This window comes from Notechis scutatus, chromosome 3 (genome assembly GCF_049901735.1).
Source record: "Notechis scutatus isolate UNSWTSFEM ecotype Mainland chromosome 3, rNotScu1.2, whole genome shotgun sequence".
In the NCBI taxonomy this organism is placed as follows: Eukaryota; Metazoa; Chordata; class Lepidosauria; order Squamata; family Elapidae; genus Notechis; species Notechis scutatus.
The window spans coordinates 83,513,099-83,531,124 of NC_142011.1; the positions used below are offsets into that span (position 1 = coordinate 83,513,099).

At 40.3% G+C, this 18,026-nt stretch overlaps 1 protein-coding gene across 1 annotated transcript in view; it reads left to right on the forward strand.

Moving 5' to 3' along the window:
* LOC113416342 (bromodomain-containing protein 3) overlaps positions 1-18,026 on the forward strand; it is a 58,590-nt gene that overhangs the window by 38,191 nt on the left and 2,373 nt on the right. The window contains exons 3-13 of the mRNA XM_087959983.1: positions 689-826; positions 2,423-2,552; positions 6,117-6,274; positions 7,895-8,230; positions 9,448-9,576; positions 10,033-10,209; positions 13,482-13,648; positions 13,730-14,025; positions 14,139-14,237; positions 16,728-16,874; positions 17,853-17,914. Coding sequence (XP_087816109.1) covers positions 689-826; positions 2,423-2,552; positions 6,117-6,274; positions 7,895-8,230; positions 9,448-9,576; positions 10,033-10,209; positions 13,482-13,648; positions 13,730-14,025; positions 14,139-14,237; positions 16,728-16,874; positions 17,853-17,914 — 1,839 coding nt within the window. The remainder of the gene's footprint in view (positions 1-688; positions 827-2,422; positions 2,553-6,116; positions 6,275-7,894; positions 8,231-9,447; positions 9,577-10,032; positions 10,210-13,481; positions 13,649-13,729; positions 14,026-14,138; positions 14,238-16,727; positions 16,875-17,852; positions 17,915-18,026) is intronic.

An 18,026-nucleotide genomic window follows, 5' to 3' on the forward strand; every position in this document is an offset into this window, starting at 1 on the left:
ACTTTTCTATCTGCTGTCTACCTTCTACACTAACAATCCCTAGAAATCTATCATTTCCCAAAACTTAGGATACACTTAAAGATCACTAAAATGAGATTCTCAAAGGCCACAGAAACATACTGACACTGCTTCTTTGCTTCTTTGATCACAAATGATGTATGAGCTGGCCATTATTACAGTTTGAGAATCTTTTGTGCACACAGTGCTGCTTATTGTGAAATTACTCTTTGATGGAATTCAAGTACAGATAATCTTCGACTTACGGCTGATCATATAACAACTGTTTGAAATGAAAAAAAAACACTTTAAAAATCTAAAAAAAAAATAAAAAATGGGAGAAGAGACAAGTGAAATTTGAAATGTGGTTCAAACATTATTTTTATCTTATCTTGATATGATGGTTCTTCATTAGCTTGTTTTGAGGGCAATTACTTGAATTTTCCTTTTATAAATATAATGTTTCTTATTTCATGTATTTACTAATGATTTAGGTTTCAGTAGGACCTTGGTTGAGTCACTGTTTTATATTAAAACAGGCAATGACATTGTTCACATGAAAAATCCTTCTCAAACTCCCCCATATTCATGTAACTTATGTATACCTTGGACTTACAAACTATGCTTCTTAAATCTACAATCCTCATATGTTGTTTTTCCTCTGCTTCTTATTTCTTTTTAAAACATACAGGATTATTATAATATTGTAAAAGAGCCCATGGACTTGACCACAATTCAGAAACGTCTGGAACATCAATACTACACATGTGCTGCAGAATGCATTGAAAACTTCAAGACAATGTTTGCAAACTGCTATTTATATAATAAGGTATCTACCTTGGATGACCATATCTATAAATATAAATATTTTTTGACAAACGTTTGGTTGGGCTACAGTTAGTCCTTATTTAGTGACTGCTTTGCTTAGCAACTCTTCTCAGTTACGATGATGAGGAAAAAGTAACTTTGCAACCAACCCTCACATTTATAGCCTTTGTATGTCTGTAAAGCAAAAGAAAGCTGAAATAAGATTATAAGCACAGTCCCAGTTTCATTTAGTGACTGCTTCATTTAACAAATGAGCTGCCAGTCCCAATCGTGGTTGTTAAACAGGGACTACCTGTATTTGGGCTTCTTCAACGCCACCTATTGCCATGATGGATTAGTGAAAATGGAAGGTATAAACAGGCTCTTTCTTTTTTCCTAGTTTGTTTTCCACTTGACTATTAACTCTTTTATTTATTCTTTATTTCTTGTTTTATTTTTCTAGAAGTCTATTTAATCATACCCATTCAGTAGTCTATTTAATCATACCCATTCACCAAGAAAACATGCATGAAGAATGCATTTGCAGAAGCTACATGAGATTGCCTAATGATTTGTCTCAAACTGTCTCTTTTACCTCTTTCCACCAATTTCTGTCAATTATATCTGCATATGGATGGGTATGATTTTACTGTTCCGATGCCAAGTTACACTGGTGTCAGGGATTCTTAAGTTGAAACATGTAAATAAAACTTCAATCTCAAAAATACCTATAGCCCCGAGTGACTTCTTAAAAAAATGCAACTTTTGGTATAAATAATGTTTTCTTACACATTCTGAGAATTGAGGGCTTCATGATCATTTACCCCGAGAAATGTAGTGGCAAGAGAAATGAAAACCCTAAATCTATGAATTTAGGACATTGTTATTGTTAGGGATATACACCCTAGCAGAACCTGCACGGCAGTCAGGCAGGCAGGCAAATATGTGAGATAAACGTTGTTGTAGTTTACACTCAGTAAAACAGATACAATGTGCTAGTTAAATAGTTTATTCCAGTAAAGAGTTTTTTAGCATAGTCAAACAGTCCATATATCATACACTAGTTCAGTCCGTCCAGGGATTAATCAGTTGCAAAGTCCAGTGTCGAGAAAGAGATCAGTAAACTTACAATATCAGTCCAGTAATATAGCTCTTCGCAGTAGAGATAAGAAGTAAAAACTCTTTTCTTCCTTCAGCAACAGCAGGGATAACGCAGTTATCAAACCATCAATCCATCATCCTCTGCAAGCAATCCAGTAAGCCAGGAATCAATCAAGTTCTCTTCCTCCCTCTTATGGTGATTTACAGCCGCACCCAAAATTACATGCTTTGGAGTTAAAGTGACACACACATAAACTCACTATCATAGTCTATATATATTATTTTACCCAAACCACATTAGGTAACCTATGTTATTCCTAACCGTTATGTACAAGAAAAGTTGTTAAAGTTAAGGCTGAGGTAATGGGGGAACAAAATGAATTTAATGTTTGTAAATCTCACTTTACTATTCCTTTCCAAGCAATCTTAACCGTCAAATGTGATTCTCCCTTTGATCTAGCAACTTTATGAGCAATTTTACCTTGGACAGTAATAGGCTCCAACATTTATCTTTCAGCCTAGTGATGACATTGTTTTCATGGCCCAAGAACTGGAAAAAGTATTTCTGCAGAAGGTTGCCCAGATGCCCCCAGAGGAGAAAATAGTGGTGACCAGTAAAGGGAAAAAGGGGGAAGGAAACACAGATGGTAAGAAATGCTTGACTTGATATTTCTAAACAGAGTATATTGCTTGCTAAGGTGTTTTTCTAAAATCTTAATAGCTGGACAGAAGCCTCTCAAAATGCAGTTGCTGTGGAAAGGGAATATACAGTGACTGTAGACAGTTTGGTATTCGTCTTAGTAGTTTTTGCTGACTACTGAAGGATAAAGAATACTGCACTTTTTAAGCTGAAACTCTAGAAAAGCCCAGGAAAATGAGGTTGACAACCATATACCTATGGAGGGAAGGGCAGCGAAATGTATCATACTTTTAAGCCACCTGATTATAAATAAAAATCAAACATTGAGCCTGTATGTTTACTGCTGAAAATACAACAGTGTCGTTCATAAGAATGTCTCTAAATTATTTTGTTATTAAAAAGGACTAAGATAAAAGAGTGGATTGGTTCCATCTCTTGAGCATAAGTCTGTACAGTGATGATCGGATACACCATGCTTTTCACATACTCTATGGTTACTACTGGTACTTTCTTCTTCTCTTTCTCTCAAACTGATTTTTCTTTCTCTCTTCTTCCTTATACACTAAGCTCTTCAAAGGGAGACCAGATTATTTTTGTCCAAAGTCTGACTTATTTATTGTTCCAAGGGTATTTTGGAATTAGAGCCTCAATTGCTAGCTCATTCTGGTAATTCTTTCTCATAGGTTTCCCCCATTGCATTATATCATGCATAGTGAAACTACATATCATGTCCTAGTTGCTAACATTTTGTAACATATAACTACACCTTTGATACTTATTAGATAATCACCTGCATTCAAATTAGCCATGATAGTTATCGTCTATTAATGTGCCATTCTTTAGATACTAATAAACTGTTGGTAGAAACACCATCATTTAGGAGCCAATGACCCAAACGGTGTTTCTTGTTTCGGTCCTATAAATATTAAATATCCACATTTCTATTCCTATTGGAGTCTATAGCACATGGGTCTTGTTTCATGCTGAAGTAAAGCAGATTGCCATGGTTATATACGAATGCTATAGTTTAAAGTTTAGTTATTGTATTAGATGGTTTAGTCTTGTAGGCTATGACAGTGGGGAAACAATCACAATGGAGGCTCTAGTTTCTTTATGTGTAAATGGAGGCAAGGAAAGTTGCAGGTCCCATTCCCTCGGGAGATACACCTGGTGGGACCCAGAAGAAGGGCCTTCTCCGTGGTGTCTCCCTCTCTCTAGAACATCATTCCCCCAGAGATTAGAATGGCCCCCACTCTAACGCTCTTCCGGAAGGCGCTAAAGACCTAGTTCTTCAGGTCCACAACCTAGACCAGCGGTCACCAACCAGTGGGCCACGGCCTACTGGTGGGCTGTGAGAAAATTTTGGTGGGCCGCAGAGCAATCTCATCCCCAGAGCACCCTCACAAAGCAATTAATCCAGGCTGCGCAGAAACACAAGGCTGCACCGCCCAAATGGCCCGTCAGAACCCTCCCCGCCCACTCACTCCTTACCCGACAAACTTGCCTGCTAAATTGCTATTTTTCCTTTTTCCAACCATCATCTGTTCTGCTCTGCCAGGAGATTTAGATTATCTAGGAAGCAGGAAATGGTTGGATTTCTTGCTTTCTAGCTAGTCTTTACATCTTCGGCTCAGCACAGCCGAACCTCCCTTAGGACTGAAGGTTTGCTTGCAAGCAAATTCAGTGCAGACTCACGGCAAGCAAATTTGAGAGACTGAGCTAGCCGATGGCAGATAGATAGATCTCTGAATGATTCTGTGAGCAACTCAATCTGCCTGCTTTGCCTGATTTTGGGTAAAAGTTGCCCTTTTTTATAAAAAATTCAATTTTACATACATGGTGTGTTGTGAGTTAATTTTGTGAGTTTGCTTGCTAGCAAATTTTATGAGTTTGCTTGCAAGCAAATTTTATGTGACAGATTGAGCTAGCCAATGGCAGATAGATCTCTGAATGAATCTGTGATCTGCCTGCCTGCTTTGTCTGATTTTGGGTAAAAGTTGCTCTTTTTTTATAAAAAATTCAATATTTATATAAATATAATATTTACATACAAGCCATGCCCAGCCAGTCACATGACCACCAAGCCACACCCACAAATTAGGCCACGCAAACAGAACCGGTTAGTGGTCCCTGGGATTTAAAATTATGAGTTTGGTGGTCCCTGAGGTCCAAAAGGTTGGCGACCCCTGATCTAGACCACAACCTACTTCTTAGTAAGCTAGAAAAAAGTAGAATAGATAGCACCACCACTAGATGGACTCGCAACTGGCTGACAAACCATACTCAACGAGTAGTCCTTAATGGGCCTAAGTCTACATGGAGGGAAGTAAGCAGTGGGGTGCCACAAGGTTCCGTCTTTGGCCCAGTACTCTTCAATATCTTCATTAACGACTTAGATGAGGGAATAGAAGGGGAACTTACCAAATTTGCAGATGACACTAAGCTGGCAGGAGTAGCTAACACACAAGAAGATAGGCTCAAGATCCAGATGGATCTTGACAGACTAGAACACTGGGCCATATTTAACAAAATGAAATTCAATGTAGAGAAAAGTAAAGTCCTACACTTAGGCAAGAAATATCAAAAGTACACATATAGACTGGGTGAAACCAGTCTCAATAGCAGTAACTGTGAGAGGGATCTTGGAGTCTTAGTGGACAACCAGCTAAATATGAGCCAGCAGTGTGTAGCAGCAGCCAAAAAAGCTAATGCAATCCTAAATTGTATTAACAGAGGGATACAATCAAGATCAAGTGAGGTACAAATAACACTCTATAAAGCCTTAGTAAGACCACACCTAGAGTATTGCATCCAGTTTTGGTCACCACATTATAAAAAAGATGTTGAGACTCTAGAAAAAGTACAGAGAAGGGCAACCAGGATGATTAGGGGACTGGAGACTAAAACATATGAAGAACGGTTACAGGAACTAGGCTTGGCTAGTCTAGTGAAAAGAAGGACCAGGGGAGACATGATAGCGGTCTTCCAATATTGGAGGGGCTGCCCCAGAGAGGAAGGGGTCAAGCTATTTTCTAAAGCACCTGAAGGCCAGACAAGGAATAATGGATGGAAACTGAACAAGGAGAAATTTAACCTGGAAATAAGGAGAAACTTTCTGACAGTGAGAACAATCAACCAATGGAACAGCTTGCCCTCAGAAGTTGTGGGAGCACCATCACTTGAGACCTTCAAGAAGAGATTGGACTGCCATTTGTCAGAAATGGTATAGGGTCTCCTGCTTGGGTGGGGAGTTGGACTAGATGACCCATAAGGTCCCTTCCAATTCTAATTATCTGTTATCCTGAGACCTGAGGAACGCAGAGAGGGATGGAACCTATTAAATGGCTCGTGTAATGTGTTGTCGCCGGGGTGGGGGGTTATTTTATTATTTTATTATATGATTCTCTCTTCTATTAGTTTTATTGTTTTTTATGTGAGATTTTTATATTTTTGTAAGCCGCCTTGAGTCGCCATGTGCAAATAGGCGGCAATATAAAATTCTCAAATAATTAAAAATAAATAAATGCTACCAGGAGCCCATCACCAACACACTATTACTTTGTTTTCTTAGATGCTGAGCAATCTGATGCAAAAAAGTTACAAATTCAGCAGACAAAAAAATCCAAAAAAGTCAAGCAGTTCCAAATGAAAACAGCATCCACAGAACTGCACACCACAGAATTTTCTCTTTCTTCAAGTATCAGACCATCATGTGAAGCAGTTAACAAAGTAAGACAAAAAAAGATATACAGTTCTTTATATATCAGTAGTTAGGAGCTGTCAGGTTGATTTCATGTTCACTTCAACCTCTTGTTTAGAAAATGGAAAGTAGAAATAGTCACAGTATGTAATCGCCTGATAAGAACTGGACTCAAATTGATTTAGAGCACGGTTATCCAAACTTTTGGCTTGCTTGGGCCTCATTAAGGAAAGAAATTATTTTGGGCTGCATACTGCATTTTTTTTGGAGTATAAGACACTCCGAAGTATAAGATGCACCCAGCTTTTGGGGAGGAAAACAAGAAAAAAAAAATCTGCCTCTGCCTCCCAGAAATTTGCCTCCTTGCAGCAAACAGTAAACAGCCTGTTTCAGTTTCAGCACAGTCTGATTAGCACAAGCAGCTGATTGTCCGTTGGATCGGCCACCTGGCAATCAGCTGTTTCAGGCTGCAGGGATTGCCATAGCCTATTGCCGCCTCCGTGCACCCCATTTTCGCCCTTCGCATTCCATTTTCAGCCCCTGCAGGCCCTGTTTTGGGCCTCCACATGCCCCATTTTCCACCCATTCCCGGTGGCGGGGATCAGAACGGGTGGAAAATGGGGCGCATGGAGGTCAAAAACGGGGTGTGCGGAGGCCGAAAATGGGATATGGAGGCCCAAAATGGGGCGTGCGGAGGCGACAATAGGCAATGGCAATCCCTGCAGCCTGAAACAGCTGATCCTCGGGAGGCCGATCCAACCGACAATGAGCTGCTTGTGCTAATCAGAAAACTGAAACTGAAGCAGGCTGTTTGCTACAAGGAGGAAAATTGCTGGGAGGCAAGAGGCCAAAGGGAGGGGGGGCGGGCGGGTGGACGGGGTTTCGGCAACATTCGCTGTATAAGATGCACAGATATTTCCATCCACTTTTGAGGGTGGAAAACGTGCGTCTTATACTCCGAAAAATACATTATATAATATAGTTAATTGTGTATAAATAAAAAGCTTCCTTTATTTTTTAAATATTTTTATTATCTTTTGGGGCCACATTACTAGCTGTCCAGGGCCACATATACCCTGCAGGCTGTGGGTTGGATATGCCTGATCTAGAGAGCATCACCTTGAGGAAGATTGTTTTAGATAAGCACTCACTATTTGAAGTAGCTGGTCTTTTAAAGATAAAAGAAGTATATGTCTAGTAGGATCAGACTGTAAAAATGTAAATGTATACTATTTAATGTTTACAAATGAATGGATATAGCATTTCCTCGTGGTATACTAAACGAAGAAACGTTATATCCATTCATTTACTCATTTTGTCTCTGTCTCCTTCCTCTCTGAAATGATGGTACAGTATAGTGTTTAGGCCAAAAGAGTAATTTATAATTCTGAACATTTTGAAAAAGTATTTTTTTATTTTTCTAACATATTTGGAAAAAAAAATATTTTTATTTTATTTTGACAAAAAATAATAAATGGCTTCAAAGAAAATATAAGTAAGCTTTCTATAGCATCTGGGGAAAGAGGAGGGTTTTTAAAAAGCTACTTGAGTATTCTAATTAAATTTTGACTGTCTTATTCCAATGATAGTAAACCAGATTTTGAATGTACAATTCTCTCTTTAACAAGCTATGTTCCTGTAATGAAAAGGGTGTGAAAAGGAAAGCTGATACCACTACAGCAACCATCACTGCAAGCAGCGAATCTTCTCCAGTGGTCCTTGAACCCAAAACAATCAAGCTGTCCACTAGAGAAGAATTCCTGTCCGAAGGACCCTTATCAGATTTGTGGCAGCCAACTGAACCCACAGAAAATATAGAGCTAATAGAACCACTGGAATACTGTAATGAAATTCTTATAGAACTGATGTCACACCAGCATGCCGCCTATGCTTGGCCATTTTACAAGCCAGTAGAGATCACTGCCTTGGACCCTGAAGAATATCCCAATATTATGAAATGTCCTATGGATCTTGGAACTATTAAAGTAAGTAGGTTCGACATTATAAATGGAGTTGATTGCTCTATATGGCTGGTCCTTGATTTACGACCAGTTGCTTAGAGACAGGTCAAACTTATGATAGGATCAGAAAAGGTACCTACAATCAGGATTCAAAGTTCCAATAGCAACCTCCCTGACAGTCATGTAATCACATTTTGGTTGCTTGGCAACTAGCCTGTATTTACAGCCATTTGCAGTGTCCTTTAGTCACATTACTGTGATTATATTTGTTGCCAGAAACCAGCATGTTTAATGACCACAATGGTATTCAGCAGGTTCTGCCCAGTTCTGGAGAACCGGTAGCAGAAATTTTGAGTAGTTCAGGGAACCGGCAAATACCACTTCTGACTGGAGATTTTACAGTATCCTTCCCTGCCACGCCCACAGAACCGGTAGTAAAAAAATTTGAATCCCACCACACACTCACTTTATGACTTCACCATTCATTTAACCACCACTGCAAAAAAACAACAACCCACCACTCATAAACTTGGGTATAACCACAAACAATACAACTTATGACTGCAATTCTCAAATACTCAAATACTGTCATAAGTAAAGGACCACCTGTATATTATGTCATTTTAAAATCAGAGTGTCCAGTAATATTCGGATAGCCATCACTTTTCTGCGTTAGCACCAATCTGTCATTTTCTGTAGTATCTGGCATCCAACAAAATTTGTGAGACTGAAAGAATATCTCAACCTGATTTGAATCAAAGTATTGTCATGCAAGAGGTGATGCCATTGTAGTTATTCATTGCATTGTCTTTGTATAAACTAAAACAAAACATATGGTAATACAATACTGGTGCAGAAATCAAAGGCTTTAGTAAAGATCCTGTGAAAGTGAAGGTCTGATAAAAGATTATTTTTTAAAAAATGATAGTAGAAAAGCAAGATATACGCAAGATGATGTGGAATAGGTAATCCAAAGGTGTTTCCAGCTGTTGCTGCAATAGTGATGTGGATATCAAATTGGGAAGGCATATCGAGAAATACTGTCTCTTGGAAAGTAAAATTAAGAACATAAGATGTGTGTTGTAAATATGAGGATACAGAACTGTATATGTTACACTGATGACCATAAAACTTGACACTTTTTGTGTGATTTTGCTTATTCAATGTTCTCATTCAGAGCACTGATATCTCTATATTGCTATAAGATACCTGGGGTGAAAGAATTCTTCTACTTTTCACAGAACAAACTGGACAATTGTGAATATAAAGATACACAAGAATTTGCTGCTGATATTAGACTAATGTTTATGAACTACTATAGATGCCATTCTCCAGATCATGAAATCGTGTCGATGGCAAGAAAACTTCAGGTGAGTCATTAACAATGGGGAAAAATAATACATTTCTGGGATCCCAGTCAAATTATAGTAAGTGCTGTTGTGCAACATAGTACATAGCTGGAGAACTGTTGCCGCTTGAAATAAAGAATAAGTTATCCCCTGAGTTCCATTTGTATGAACCTGCCCAACTGGCAATTAAATTGAACTTCTATACTGATTATGATGCAGTATCCTCCATTGCAGCCAAGAGTGGGTAGGTCAGCTTGTGGATGAAGGGCAAGCTACTTAGTACACATACATATCTCTTCTCTAGCTACTTATAGAACATCTATATGTCCTCCATTCTTTATTGTATGTCAGAGGCTGCCTCTATTACTTATTTGGTGTTGCTAGAGCAACATAGCTCTTTGGGTTAAAAGTCCTAGACTGCAAAAGCCCTTGTTTATGGAGAAGGTTTTTAAATCTAGCTACCTTTCTTCTGTGAAGGATGTCTTTGAGATGATGTTTGCCAGAATTCCAGATGAACCACTTGCTGGTAGACATCTGCTGCATTCCACCACAAGGAGCCCCACTTCTGTATCTAATGATAGCAGCTCTAACGTATCATCTGATGAAAGCTCTGAAAAAGAACAAGCGAAACGCTTTGAAGAGCTCCAAGAACAAGTAAGTGGCTGTGTACATAGTTCTGTCAGAAGCAGAATTTGGGGTTCCAACTTGAGCCTGGGTTGCGCAAGAATATATAAAAATGAGATCTAGACAGCTGTGAAAAAAGAATTATTTATTCCCAAAGAGATTTGCCTACAGAGAAAATGGAGGACAGAGATATTGTTTTATAGGGGGTCCTTGGTGTGGGCTTGATGGACATGCTGGTTCTAATGTGTGACACTTGAGGGGTGTGGGTGTGTATGTGTTGACCCTGGAGAAGAGGTTGATTACATCAAGTGACGTGGATTGAGTCTCTTTGTTTGAACTGTGAGCATTATGTTTATATTGTGTTTATGGAGTTTTGTGTGTTTGCTCGTATGTGTTTACAATTTAAATAAGTATTTAATAAGTCTCTTTTTTGGGAGACCTGGATTAGTTAACATATGATTCCCTATCCAATATTTCTAACAGTTATATACATTAATACATTCTTCCCACAGTTCTATATGGCTATATTTTGCTCCCATTTGTGGTTAGTGAAAAGGATGGGATCATTTGTGGTGTAAGAGGAGAGAAAATGTGTAAGAAAGGAGAAAGAACTGTGTTGAAATAATTTCCTTATTGAACACAGCTAATAGGAGGTGAAAAAATAATCAGATTTTTTTGTTATATTAACATTGTCTTATTATAGAAAACAAGGCATTTCTATATTTGCATTCCTACTTTGTGAGGGAAAAATGTGAATTTCTTATGTAATTTCACAACACTATGTGATCACTAGTCTATTGCATAATGTATCAGAGTTTTTGTTAAAGTCAACAAGATGTAACTAGTGCTGCTTCACTCATTATACTGCAGCTTTGCTTACTTGATCCTCTGGATTATAAGTAATTGTCAGTCTAACCACTATATAAGAGCAGAAAACCAACCCTAAAGGAAGGTTGAAATCTACTTTTATTGAGAATGGCTATAGTAAGTTGGAAGTCCCTTTATATACTCCTGTAAATTAGAGGGGTGACCATTGTGGACTTAAGGTTTGTTCACCGCTTTGGTAACAGATCTTCTATATCTCCATCAAGGTCATCTTCTTTGCTATTTTCAGAACCTTTCTTTGTACATCAACACACCGAAGGAACACAAAAGGAGTGTTTAGGTGTTTTTCAACATGATTTACTTAGACTCATTCCAGCTGAAATATTTATTAGTAAATAATTATGTTCTGTGCTAACCTTTCATGCTGGCAATGTGCTGTATTAGCATACTCCAAACCCTCGAAACCGATTGGTCCCGACGGACAACGACCTGATTGGTCGACCCCCCGGCCGTGATTGGAGCGCTAAGAAGCTACCGCGATTGGCTGTGCCGATCGCGGGAGATTCAAAGCGCTGCCATTGGCCGTCGAGCCGCGAGCCAGCCCTATATGAAGGGCTGCCGCGGCTTGTATTCCCCAGACTGTTCTTATTGCAAATAAAGAGCTGAAATCACAGAATGGTCTCGCGTCTCACTCGACCCGATCCACCTCAGATCTAACAGGCAAGAAGCCATATTTAGGAAGATTAGCCAAGATAGAAAATGCTATAGCTATTGAAACAATATTGCTTTAATACCTGCTCTTCTCTTTGGGAGCAAATATCACTTTGGGTATTTTTCTCGAGCAAGATGTTACACTTTTTCTTTTTTTAAAAAAAAAGTCTATACATGTTTCATAATACTTGAAGTTGCTCTCCAGCTAAACAAGAGCCATATTTCCACCCCCCCACACACCATCTGTGTGTTCATAGAAACCGTGTTTTCCTAAATATTACTGATCATTTCCGTGTAAGAGAAAAATTAGGATGGGGAAGCAAAGGCATGCAAGTTTTAGACCATGCTAAATGGTATCTCAGTATTCTTGGACTGCAGGCTAGAGAAGCGAAGAAGAGGAATAATTTGAAGACATGCCCACTAGCCCTCCTGATTGTTTTTAAGCTTCCCTGCTAGCATTTCATTTTAAATTTAGGGCTCTTTTGAATAATCCTGTCCCCCCCACCAATGTCTAGTTCCAAATTTAGGATACAGTACCCAAAGGGGGGGGGTGAAATTCTTGGCTATAGATCTAAGCAGTTTCTTATCTACTTCCTACTGAAACCCCTTTAACCAGGTGTACTATCAATGCTCCACCAGCAATTCTTCTCACTACTTTAGAACCAATAAAACCCGAGTCAATTTGAGACATGAACAGGCAAATTTGCATTTCTGCATTCAGAAGCAAAGGCTGAGAACAGCTCTACTTTACTGCTTGCGCTAAAAGATCAACTGCGCAGATATACAGCTTTTTTTCAGGTACAAGAATTGCCTGGCGGAACTAGTGAACTCAAAAGGCTGGAATCTTGGTCTCTGGAGGATTACTCAGCCTTTTCCTTATCCAAGCCAACCTTTAAAAAGGCAATACAGTTCAACGCTTCCTTTGGCATTAGTGTTCAAGCTCAGTTGTTATGCAGAAAATTTTACTGACTGACTACTTATTTTTTTTAGTCTTGTTGCTATCTAAAACCAACCAGTTCCTTGGCAGCTCTTTGGCTCTGGCAGCCAAAGAGACTAAATCTTGTCTCTTGCCAATTTCACTTGAACCTAAGTTGCAGGCAGGCGTAACAACAACAAACATGTAATCATTCTCTCACCATCCTAAGTGGAACAATTTGGTCTGTGGCTAACACACCAGACTAGAAAGCAGGAGAGGGAGGAGTGAAAATCATAAATGGCAATCACATAACTGCGGGACACTATGATGTAATTGCAAGCCAGTTGCCAAGTGCCCAAATTGCAAATGCATGATACTAGTCCCAAGTATCCCTTATTCAGTGCTGTCAGAACTTTGAATAATTACTGAATGAGTAGACCTTAAATTAAGATTACCTGCAATACAATTACCTGTAGTATAAATACGTCTCTGTTCCCCTTATAATTGTACAGTATAAGTTTCTATAGAGATTCTCAGTCATCCAGGTCATGGTTTTCCCAAAGGTGCATTTTCAAAAGGTAACTAGACTTTTTCCTTGAAGATATTTTGCTTCTCATCCAAGAAGTTCTCCAATTCCTTCATGAGCTGAAGAAGCTTCTTGGATGATGAGAAGCAAAATGTCTTCAAGGAAAAACAAAGTCCAGGTGCCTTTTTAAAAAGCACCTTTGGTTCAGTATAAGTTGTTTCACTGATTGCTCAGGTTAGAGCACTCTCAAAAACACTCACAGAACACTGTATCTTTCAAGAAACCAGATGTTTTTCATGTTCCTCTCTCTGTTTCTCTCTCTAGCTTAAAGCTGTTCACCAGCAATTGCAAGCTTTGGCTAAAACATCTGTGCCCAAATTAAAAAAGAAGAAAGGAAAATCTAAGAAAGAAAAAAGAAAAAACAAAGCAAAAATCAACCCTGCGATTCAGAAAAGCAGAAAAATGAAGCAGCTGAAGAAAAAAATGTCTTTGTAAGGCTGCTTGTTGGCATGAATTTGTACCGAAAGCTGCTGGGTCTCGGAGTTAATGATTGTTTATTCTCTCTCTTGCAGGCATTCCAAGAAAAGCCAGCAGCAAGAAGAACTTGCAGGATTCAAGAGTGAGGATGATGATACTGCCAAGCCAATGACTTATGATGAAAAGAGGCAATTAAGCCTGAACATAAATAAACTCCCAGGGGACAAGCTTGGCAGAGTTGTCTATATTATTCAGTCAAGAGAGCCATCATTGAGGGATTCAAATCTTGAAGAAATTGAAATAGACTTTGAATCTCTCAAAGCATCAACTTTACGGGCACTGGAGAAATATGTCATGACTTCCTTGAGAAAAAGGCCCAAGAAACATTACGGTGTGTTATATACAACATGCCTCAAAAGGGAGGGGAAATTGTATGGGGTTTTTTTTCCCTAGATAATTGCTTGGATGTTGTTCCTGACTTCCTTCCTCTTCCCTTGTATCTAGCAAAAAAGCCCAAAGACCAATTTACTTTAGAGAAGCCACAAAGTCAGAGGATGCTGAATGTCAGCGGCCTGCTCTGCTCAGCCAAGCAAAATGCAACATGTAAGTGAGCCCTCCCTAATGAAAGAATGATCTGGGGATCTTGATAATCTCCTTGCACTTTATTCAGGAATATACTTTTCTGGAATGTGCCTTATGAATTGGGGTTCTGTCCTATGGCAGACATTAGCTTCATAATGCCAGTTAACTCCCTATCAATTACTTTTGCTTAAATGTTGCTCCTTTCTCACTGATTCCCAACATAGCAACTTTATTAATAAATCAGAATAGAGCTAGAAGGAACCTTGGAGGTCTTCTAGTCCAACTCCTTGCTTAAGGAGGAGACCCTATATGCGCCGGTTAGACAGTATATAGTTAGTTTGGGAATGAGAGCTGTCCCCTTAAGGCAGTGGTCCCCAACCTTTTTGTACCAGGGACCAGTTTCACGCAGAAACACTTTTTCAAGGACCGGGGAGGAGTCCGAGTTTGGTGGTTTGCTTGCAGACGTTTCATTGCCTGACTAGGTAACATCTGATGTTGTTACCTAGTCGGGTAATAAAACGTCTGCCAGCAAAACCACCAAGTTCAGGAGCGCCAATGCCTCCTCATTGCAACCCTGAGCGACAGATATTCTCTTCTATTGGGACATTTAAAACGGAGGGTTTCAGCTGCAGATTCAGGAACTGCGCCGGGCTGAGGAGCGCCTTCAAAACTGAGTGCTGGGCGGCGGCGGGCCACGGCTGTCTCTGCGGCTCAGGACAAGTCCCTGCAGGATGGCTGAGAAGCCCTGCCTCTCGTCCCTGCCTTCCTCAGCCCCATCCCTCAGGTGTCTCCCTCCCTCCCTCAGCCTCACCCCTCAGGTGTCTGCCTCGTTCCTCTCTCAGTCGCTCTCTCGCTCCTCCACCAGCCCAGGAAGAAACTGCTTCAAAGAAGCCGGCAGGGTGGCTTTTCCTGTCGGCGCAGCTCTTCCGAAGCTCCCGTTCACCCCCACCCCGCCGCGCTCGGTTCAATCCAGTGCTCCGTTCTGCCTGCCTGCCTGCCTTCGTTTCTGGTGGTTTCGGAGCAGCTTGGTCTGAGTAAAAGAGGCGAATAGTTATTATTCTCAGCCGAAGCTGCTCCAAACCACCAGAAACGAAGGCAGGCAGGCAGGCAGGCAGAACGGAGCACTGGATTGAACCGAGGGCGGCGGGTGGGAGTGAACGGGCGCTTCGGAGGAGCTGCGCCACAGGAAAAGCCACCCTGCCAGCTTCTTTGAAGCAGTTTCTTCCTGGGCTGGTGGAGGAGCGAGAGAGCGACTGAGAGAGGAACGAGGCGGGAGGAAACCGAAGCCACTGAGCTGGAGAGCAGGACAGGCTTTGGTTGCTTCCTCCCTCCCCTTCTTTCATTTGTGTCCTTGATCCCTGATCCCAGCAGCATTCACCGAAGGCGAAGAAAGCTGCCATTTTTATTTTATTTTTTATTTTCTTTGCGGACCGGTACAAAGTGATCCACGGACCGGTACCGGTCCGCGGCCCGGTGGTTGGGGACCCCTGCCTTAAGGGAATGCTTAATGGGAAATGTAGTTAATGCCTCTTGGGAGATGTAGTTCATGTCACGTGGTTATATCTGTAATCCTGATTGGTCACTGAATTGATCTCTGGTGGGCTGAGGGAGTTTTTGGGCATTCTTACCTGGACCCCAGCATTGTGCCGGAGTCTTCCTTTGGTATATCACTATGGGATGAAGTTAACCATGTTTTCACACTATGGAAGCACCTATTTATGCAAAGATTGGACATTAGATAAATCTCAGCATAACTGTGAGTTATACCTTGAGGATGCCTGATATCATCCAATAAAGTAACTTTGTATGGAAGCCTTGGTAGTGTTGAACTGCCTGTCTCTATATTCAGCCAGAGAATTAGAGACTTGGAAGTGAAAAGATGTGTGTTTTTCTGATTTCCTCTTAAATCAGTGACAAGTCAGTAGCATAAGGACGTAAGCCTCTCCACATAGGAGAGTAAAAAAAACTCGTTTGAATTATTGCTTAGAAGATACAAGGAAGGGTCATTAAATCCCTCGATGGGCAAGACGAGAGAAGAGGATCCATTAAGCAAATAGATGATTGCATCTCTTCTCTCTCTCTCTCTCTCCCGGCGCCATTGAAACTATACCATTTCAGACAAGCAGCTGTCCAGTCTTTTCTTAAAAAACCTCCAGTGATGAAGCTGGAGGTGTCTGAAGGCAAGTCATCGGTCTCACTGTTTGGAGGTTTCCCCTTAATGCCTGGTTGCCTCTCTCTCCTTGATTAGTTTCCATCCGTTGTTTCTTGTCCTGCCCTCTGGTGCTTTGGAAAGTAAGTTGATCCCCTCTTCTTCGTGGCAGCCCCTCAAATACTGGAATACAGCTATTGTGTCAACCCTACTCCTTTCCTCTTGGCTAGCCATATCTAATTCCTGCAACCGTTCTTCATATGTTTTAGACTCCAAGCCTTTAATCCTCTTAGTTGCTCTTCTCTGTACTTCTCCCCACCCCCACCCCCAAAGTTCTCCTTTAAGTTCTCTGTGTCTTACAGCTGGAAAAAATGCTGAATCAAAAATCTACGGAAGGCCTAGTCGACTCAGTGAAAGCAGCAGCAGCAGCAGCAGCAGCAATGCCGCCTCTGCATCCGGAAGCACCATCAATGATTCCAGTTCATCTGACAGCAGCCATTCAGAATCAGGTTTTTGTTAAGATTTTTCAGAAAGAATGCCTCTGGCAACCATCCTTCATATGTTTTAGTTTCCAGCCCCCTAATCATCTTGGTTGCTCTTTTCTGCACTCTTTCTAGAATCTCAACATCTTTTTTTTATATTGTGGTGGCCGAAAGTGGATACAATATTCCATGTGTGGTCATTATAAAGTGGTGCTAACATTTCACACGATCTTGATTCTATCCCTCTGTTAATGCAGCCCAAGACTGTGTTAGCTTTTTTGGGTGGTCGCTGCACACTGTTGATTCATATTTAAGTGAATTGATTTAATCCTCCTCCTACAGGGCCGTGTGTATTAAGCCATCATAATATATTTGTTGTGACCTTGGACAAATTTCCTTCTGGTGAATTTTCCAATCCATCAATGGATTGTTGTAGGCTTATTTGGTATTAATGAGACTTTTAGTCTAACTCTGCTTTAATTTTTCTAGGTAATCTTGAAGAGGTCCACAATACTTGACCTATTGTTGTGCTGTTGTAAAAGGAACAAACTGGATTGCCAATACAGTTTGTGAAGACATTGGGGTAGAGTTCTTGGAGCTCTCTGAACATGGTTGTTGCGTTGCAGATGTTTCATTACTCAGCTGGGTAATATCAACCACCAAGCTCAGAGAGCCCACAGCTCAGTTACAAATATTATCTCCCACTGATGTTAGAGGTATCAGATATCCCTACATAGTTTCTTCACTGCAACATAGGACTCAACCATGTCTCCAATTATCTAATCAGAACTTCTAGGAGATATGCAAAATGTGTAAAATAAATTGATAGAATTGTGGGAAGTGCCTTATTACATCTTAGAAAAACCTTGTTGGAAATGCTACAAAGGATAGAATTATGGAATAATAAGGCTTTGCAACGAATGTCTGATAGCAAATGTGCATAAAATATCACTATGTATAAAAATATATGCATGCTATAAACTGGCTTTTGCCATCTTTTTACAGAAGCATACATAAAAGATAATGAAAATGGGGAAAAGGATTTGTTTTGCAGAGAACAGCTTAAGGTAAACTTTTCTCATCTTGCGAGCCCTAAATTCTTCAGTTTTGGGCTTCTCCTGTGCTTCTGCTTCTTCAGATTTCACTCTCACTGAAAGGCCACTTTTTACATAAAACCCT